The sequence below is a fragment of the Limulus polyphemus genome, unplaced genomic scaffold (assembly GCF_000517525.1).
Source record: "Limulus polyphemus unplaced genomic scaffold, Limulus_polyphemus-2.1.2 Scaffold954, whole genome shotgun sequence".
In the NCBI taxonomy this organism is placed as follows: Eukaryota; Metazoa; Arthropoda; class Merostomata; order Xiphosura; family Limulidae; genus Limulus; species Limulus polyphemus.
The window spans coordinates 9,027-17,496 of NW_013666564.1; the positions used below are offsets into that span (position 1 = coordinate 9,027).

The window sequence follows — 8,470 nt, forward strand, 5'->3', positions numbered from 1 at the left end:
AGCTGGATGGTATTAATTATCCGACCTTAAAATAGATAGATAGCTGGATGGATTAAATTATTCCGAACCCTTAAAATAGATAGATAGCTGGATGGATTAAATTATCGGAACTTTAAAATGATAGATAGCTGGATGGATTAAATTATCCGAACCTTCAATGATAGATAGCTGGATGGATTAAATTATCCGAACCTTAAAATGATAGATAGCTGGATGGATTAAGTTATCCGAACCTTAATATGATAGATAGCTGGATGGATTAAATTATCCGAACCTTAAAATAATAGATAGCTGGATGGATTAAGTTATCCGAACCTTAAAATGATAGATAGCTGGATAGATTAAATTATCCGAACCTTAATATGATAGATAGCTGGATGGATTAAATTATCCGAACCTTAAAATAATAGATAGCTGGATGGATTAAATTATCCGAATTTTATATCCATGACAAACTCTAAAACTTTGCATTGTTTGACAGAATACAGAAAAACTAATTTTATATTGTTCATTTATTAGTATTCCAAACTCCATACCTGAAAGCATGAATTTTTTCAAATATTACTTAAAAGGGATGAAATGCGCATTACTCATGTTTTCAAATTACATACGTCAACGCATACTTCTCATGTTTTTACTTACTATTTTTTTATCAGTGTGACGTACGTAGGTGACTTCGTGACTAAGAAAGGAACAATATGACATACGGAGCCTACCAAATAACGATCCGTCCAACTAAATCAGACTTTCAGTAATCTCTTATTGAAGGATTGATTCAGATTTTGTTATGAAGGAAATAGATTTTGAGACAGCGATTAAGGTAAGTATAAACTTACTCTTAAGACATGCAACATACAGAATTTTAGCGTTATTCACTACAGCATTTCATTTCAATATATCATAGTTTTGATACTTAGTATAGACTAGTATCGTATAAAATATTAATAATGATTAAGCACGCACATACAATGAACAAGCAGGGATCGAATCCCAAATTATAGATGGATAGCTAAGAGCAAGAGAAAGACAAGCCGTCCATTTCGTGACCCATTTTTACCAGTTGTTTTGAGCTCTGATACTGTATTTTTTGCTAAATGCAATGACCTCTCAGTTATGGTTTTGTCGACTTATAATGATAATAAACAGTCACAAACAAAATAGTATTTTCTCAAGCCATCGTCTTAGAGTTGAGATTATTCTCATCTTCAACTTATCGTTCTACTTCTGTGATGGATATGTGTTCTCTAACAAAAGAGTTCTTTTGTTTGAGAAAACTAATGTTGAAATTGCTTTTGAACCGCGAAAAAGGAAAATGTTACGTAATTTAATTTAAACATATACAGTATTGACCTGAAATTAAGACGACCTTACTTTTTTAAGAACAATACACTAATTTTTTAAAGTAAAAATTATACAGTAAACCTAAGCATTAATAAGACGGCACTATAAAACAGATAAGACAATTTCAGCGAAGAATGGGGGTGTCAGCGATACTTGTTTGTTTATAGTTAAGCGCAAAGCTCCACAATGGGCTATTTATGCTCTGTTCACCACGGGTATCGAAACGTGGTTTTTAGCACTGTGACTCCACAGACATACCGCTGTGCCACTGGGCGTGTCAGCAATACATTTTTTCTTGCTATAAAGATATGATAGTTTTTTCTAATGTAAAAGTTCAGGTTTGGTGTTACAATATGTTAATTTAACAAAGGCTTTTATACATCATTTGTAACTTGATGCACCACAAGAAATTGTCTATATAATTTTAAAGGTAGGTGCTGGTAGTGTTATAACTGTCAGTTTTTAGCAAAAAAAATGGTATTGTATCTTAAATACGATACCTACTCGTTAGGTAAGAAAGGAAACAAATATTATCGAAATACGTCACTTGCATCACCCCAGAAGAAAGTCCTTATTCACAAATGTCATAGCCATCACATTTTAATTTTCTCCTCACTGCTGTCTGAGTTTTGTTCCCCTTGTGCGTCGTCTTTCTACAGAAATGCCATCGTCACTCGCGTCCATTTTATTTGATATTCAGCATGTCAACTTGACTCGGAGCATAGTCCACGAATACAAGGAGAGCTGGATTTTTCAAATCTTACATCTTACTTTTTTCTTAAAGTCATCTTAAATTCGGTCTAATGCCATATATATGTGTATGCTATTCTGAGAAATAAAAGAGACTCATCTATCGTCAAACAGAACAATTTTATAAAGATTTCTGTGAAGTGAGTTTCTTTTCGGAAGAGTTTGAAAGAACCACGAAACTGTAATGTATTTCTTCAGAGTAGTAATTGTTTTTCTACTATCACTGATACGGTTCTTTTATCTCATATTCTGGCAATTACTATAATATTTCATTTCTTTCGTTTGTTTTTCTCTGCACTAAAACCTCGCGTTCTCACAGAAGGTTTTGAAGCCATCGTGAATTAACGCCATGGTTAGTGCGTGATCCCTAAGGCGAACGAGTAATCTGTTGTTTGTAGCGACATATATTTGTGTCTCTAATTTGTTTCTTCACTCTAGCTTATCAGTTTAAAATTTGGGACGAATAACTCAGATAACCCTTTTGTAGATTTGCGTGAATATCAGAAGAAAACAAACAAAAATCCTTTCCTCCACAAGCGAGAAAGCAAGGAAGTTTAAACTTTATTATTCATACTGAACTAATATCCAAAATATTTGTTTCATTTATCCAAACATCTTAACTTCTCATGCCAGTGTAATTGATTTTGTTTTTTCTAACATGATTTGTAAGAATTCTTTTTAATTGAATATTTCAGATATGCAACTGTAAAGCACAACGACGTCAGTTGTAAAAGTTATGATTTATATTCATCAATAACCTTACTTGATAATGGATGAATAAAAAAATTAACTTTTGGGCTATTTGTGCAATTTATTTATTAAACACAAGCTTTCAGGCTCGTTATTAAATGTAGCACGTTCTGTAATGCTTTCTCTAATGTACGAAACGTTACATTCATACTTAAACTGTCTCTCGTTTTACAAAAGCATTATGGAATTACTACATTACTACAGCTTTTAGTTTTAAGATTTTCCCACAATTAAAAAACTACACTCAAACTTAATTACATATATATATGTGTGTGTATGTGGGTGTGAGTGTTCTGTACCCTTTAAAAAGAATATTTTAGGAGCTATGCTTTTTTTTTGCATATCAACTATTGATTTATGTGTTTTCTATTTTTGTTTCAGGTAGTTATTGTTGGTAATGGAGCAGTCGGCAAGTCAAGCATGATCCAAAAGTACTGTAAGGGTATTTTCACTACCGAGTACAAGAAAACCATTGGCGTAGACTTCCTGGAAAGGCAGATAGAGTAAGAATTTTTGTAAAACAAATTTAAAACTTTCCCATCAAAATGATATTCAGGGGACATTTTTTTCATCATATATTTTCCAAAGATAACTCATTTTAAGACACATTATGCTGTTTATCTATAAAGTCACAAACAAACGGATTTATAAGCATAATAAGATATTTTCTCTCTCTTCTCACACTTTCAACATCAGCTCACCAGTGCTGGATATCTTGTTTAGTTCAGGTGCTAAGTTCTTTATGGCTAATGTTTCTTTTAACTTTAGCCACTGTTCATTTTCATCCTTTCCGATAATTTGGAAATGTTCAATTTTTACATTTACATTCGTGCATTCAAGGTATGCAGAATTCTCAAACATTTTCCGACATAAAGAAGAATGCGTGAATGTAAATGTAAAAATTATAGAAATCTATTGTGAGCAATAAAAATAATATAAGAAGTGAATGTTTAAACATTTTAACAAAAATTTGTATTTCTACTGATACGAAACGTATGAATAAAATACTAATTGAGGAAAAAGCTCGAACTATTTTAAAGGAATTAACGGATAAGGGTATGCTCCTACAAAAAACTTTTAAAATATTTAAATACTTTTATATAGAATTGAAAGGCAAAATTGTTTACTGATAGTGGAAAACTTTGTTTGTTTGTTATTAAACACAAAGCTATACAACAGGCTACCCGTGCTCTGCCCATCGCGGGTATCGAAACCCAATTTTTAACGTTATAAGCTCCATGTTTATCGCTGAGCCACTGGAGGGAAATTATCATCGTCAGAAATATATACATTGCCAAATTTCCATAAAAGGTATGTTTCTTAGAGTTTTTCTCCAGTGGGTCCACGGAAAATTTACGGTCTTTCAACAATAAAATCCGGGATTCGATTCCTCTTGATAGAAAGATCGCAAGTAGCTTTTCCTTACAAACAACAACACGGGTAGTAGACTAGGTTCATTCGCGCATCTTTTTAGCATATTTATTGGTGAAGATACTGCCTTAAACATTCGTGAACTTAAGTATACGGTGAAAAATTATGTTGCTCTTGTAAAGATATTTTAAGGTATTTTAAAGGAGAACTAATAATCTGCTTCTATCCTTAAACGTTATTTCATTTTTTAAAGATGTGTCCATTGATAAAGTCTTAGAGCCTGTCAAGTGAATAATAATTAAGGGATATCCTAGAATTTACCTCAACTTTTAGTGAAGAATTGGTAAATATGTGTTGAGAATTCTGTTTTCAAAATCATAATAAATCTTATCAATAAGTTAGTGGTTTAACGACTAGATCTCATTTATTTTCTGTTTTAAGCGACATTTTTTAAGGATGTTTTTGAAACGACCAAGTTAATTCAAGTTATTTCACAACCCATTGGATATAAAATGTTTGTTGAGAATACTTTATTGATGTAGAGATATAGCAAACACACTTTATATATATATGGATGATAATAATTAATAAATTAATAATACTGTGGAAGGTGATTGACATAAGTTATCCCCTTTAGATGTTTTGAATTGTTTAGAATTGTTAAGCTTCAGTGTGCATCGAAATTTTTTTGCTGTTAATACACACACATACACACATCCTCATCATATATCTAAATGCCATATAAGCCAGAAATTATTTTTTGTACGTATGCGTGGCGAGACCTTAACGTTTGTTATGACATCAATGATTTAAATAATGAAAATATTATATCTAATATCTGGGAGTAGATGTATTGAACCAATTGTAGTTGATAGAGCTTTTCAAACAACGAAGAAATATATTTACAATGGAGCTATTGGGAATTGATTCCTAAAGAATCTTGTAAAAAGTAATTTATTGGTATATCTTACTTTCCAGATATTTGTGAACAAACCCATTTAGACAACTTGGAGATAATGTGAATTTTTTTCACACAGAACATCGGAAATTATCTAAAACCCACAGACAAATAACAAAAAGAAAATGGCATATACCAAATTAATTGTATTGAAATAATGTTCATATTGGTAAAACGAAAATAACTTTGAAAATACGATTAAAAATAACTTCTAAATGGTATAAAAATAGCGAAACTATATTTGCACATGTGATCCAAAAATTTTTGGAGTTGTAATAGGAAGTATGATTGGAATTATGTGAAAAAAAAATTGTATCGTGTAAGACATTTTTAAACAAAGAACTTCCAGTCGCAAAACACTTTAGCATGCCTGGACACTCCCTTGAAGACATTAAACTGACAGATATACAGACAAATTTTACATTAAACAGAAACAGGGAAATTAAAGAAGCTTACTGGATTGCACTATTAAATACTGTAATGCCAAATGGCATCAATCTCGATTCCGGGATTGTTGACCTTCGTAAGTCTCTGAAAAGATTTTTCAAAACTAAATTCATAATTAAGCTTACTTTACATTATTAGTATTAGTCATGTTTTAATTTCTCTATATTGTTATTATTTCCTATATATTGCGTCACATTATCATTTTCTCTATTTCTCACCACCTTTTACCGTTATTTTATTTTTAATTTTAATTTTATCTTTATAAAGATTGGTTAACATTTCTTATAACTATTATTACATTTATGTCTTTTATGTATTGTACACATCTCTTTGGCACAAACTAAACCTGACACCAACAACTCTAGGTTATGATTGGCTAGTTCTCAAGGTTAACTGATATTGAACATCCGCGCCTATATATTTCATTACATTCATTAAACATAGCCCTTTAATCTCCTGAAGAAGAATAGTGAACTATTCGAAAGCGCTCGAATTTTGGATCTCGTTTGAAAACCATTACAACTTTTGTCTGTGATCCTGTGTGCTAACTTCTTAGTCAGAATGTAAACAGAGGAAATAGCCCGAAAAATTAAAATTTCTAGAAAAAAAAAATGTTTTCCCTCTAATACTTGAGTATCAATAGAGTGAGATATCAATGTAATGATGGGCCTGATGATAGCAAAGGATGTTGCTGAAAGTATTTGACTCGTGTTTTGTGATCAATAAATGTGTAATTATACTTATAAACTTCGTTTCTTTTGGTTTTAGAGGTAAACATAATACGTCTTAAAATAAATTAAAATATGAATTCAAAAAATAAATTCTGAAATCTTTACAAGTATCTCTTATCATTGTTTAAATAAATACAATATTGTTATCAAACAACGATGCACTTCAAAAACTGTATATCTACATGGACATTGTTCTGACAGAGTGGACAGCGAGGACGTAAGGATGATGTTATGGGACACAGCCGGACAAGAAGAATTTGATGCCATTACAAAAGCCTATTATAGAGGTACACCAAACTTGAAATTTCTACTTTGCTGAATGGGGGAAATATAAATGTATATCAAATGAAAGGGTATGTTATATAGCAGTGTGCAACAAAGTTCCATAACATGGTATAACTATATACAAATCTTGCGGTATATAGAAACTAAGTAATGTAATCATAGTATCACCTAGAAACTTAAGTCAAGTATCATCGACAAAGTTTGAATGCTGGGATTATTTTCAGACAAGTAACACGAATTGAAAATAATCGCGAACACTACAGTAATTGATAAGCTTGACTGTTTTACGTATCGTAGTTTTTTTTTATATTAAGTATTATTTCTAACACGATATGTTTTATTGTGCGTTTTCTTTTGTGATTTTATACCAGGTGCTCAAGCAGGTGTGTTGGTGTTTTCATCTCTAGATCTCGACTCCTTTAAAGCCATTGAGACTTGGAAACAGAAGGTTAGACTTCATAAATAAATTCAGAACAAAACTACTTTACATATTTATGAATATTCTATATTTATGTTCAATAGTATGTTATTCAAGTATTTTAATAGAGAAGAAGTCCTATCAAATTATTTTTCAAGTTTTCAATTGTTTTTAGGCTTAGTAGCGCAAGCACAACATGTTAAGCTCAAATACATACCAATCCGATCATTCTACTTCCTCATTTTAAAAACTTATGTTTATACATTATAGAAACCTTACTTCAAATATTTGCCAATACTTCAAAATTCTCTTATGAGAGGTTGCATTCCAAAAGTCAACAGAAACTCTTTTTAAACAAAAACTGCAAGAATCAGTGCCCTAAGGTGAATTATCTGTCTTGCTCAGTGAGTTAAACGATCTGAAAGTCAAAGACACAAAGGGCATAGACGAATGTAAAACAAAGTCAATAATTAATATAATTTACTGTTATGTATACGTTTTACTAATACACTCGGCTCTAGTATAATTTCACACTAATATTTTTGTTTCTGATTCTGTTCACTGTAGTTTATTAAATTTCGTAATTCTAATGTTTAAGAAAACTCCTTTAATTAAATTGTTGACTGCGGGTGGGCACTGTGTTGACCTCTGTACTTCGGGTTCGAATCCTTGCGAGACCACAACATTTTCTTTGCAACTTAAGATGTGGGTGTATTATAAGAGCGACAGTCAATCCATTGTCGTTGATGGAGGGTAGTAGGGTGCTGCTAATTGATTTCTTTTCCTCTGGTCAGTAGTTGAAAACAAGGGAAGGCGGCAAGTAGCCTTATTAACTTTACCTTAAATACAAAATGAAAATATTTTAAAAACAAAATCGAAACTCACTCCGAATAAACTTAAATATCTTCATAATCAGTAAGTATTTGTTTTAAAAGTGTTGATATTACACTCTTTTTTAATTTTATTTCACTTAAAAATGTGTTAATAGTTACTTACAACAAGCGCTTCTGATGGGAAGAAATAAATCACTAACGATTTCACAGGCCTGCGAATTTAAACTTCATAAAAGTTGTTTCGGTTTTAATAACAGATTTTCCATAATTCAGCTACGTAGATTTTTAAAATAATATTTATTTTTTTCTACCAAGGTAAGGATTTTTTATAAATCGGGACTGAAAAACCAACTCTTACTTAGATCAAATTATTATTTCGTTTACCACAATGAACATTTTTAATCATTATGTTTGTTAACAAAAATACAAACAAACTGAAGAAAATGGAAGAACATTGATGTCAAACGAATATCCTCATTCATCCTGATTTTATTTGTGAAGTCTACGCCTTTTAGTCTCTATAGTACGTGTTGTGGTCTTTCTTTTATGTATTGCGTTATGACGTTTTGTGAAAAATCTGTACGTG

At 31.3% G+C, this 8,470-nt stretch overlaps 1 protein-coding gene across 1 annotated transcript in view; it reads left to right on the top strand.

The window, feature by feature from the left end:
- Positions 1 to 8,470, top strand: part of LOC106461417 (ras-related protein Rab-23-like) — a 20,768-nt gene that overhangs the window by 1,465 nt on the left and 10,833 nt on the right. The window contains exons 2-5 of the mRNA XM_022388371.1: positions 657 to 820; positions 3,223 to 3,344; positions 6,550 to 6,635; positions 7,005 to 7,081. Of these exons, the coding sequence (XP_022244079.1) occupies positions 788 to 820; positions 3,223 to 3,344; positions 6,550 to 6,635; positions 7,005 to 7,081 (318 nt within the window). The 5' untranslated portion in view covers positions 657 to 787. The remainder of the gene's footprint in view (positions 1 to 656; positions 821 to 3,222; positions 3,345 to 6,549; positions 6,636 to 7,004; positions 7,082 to 8,470) is intronic.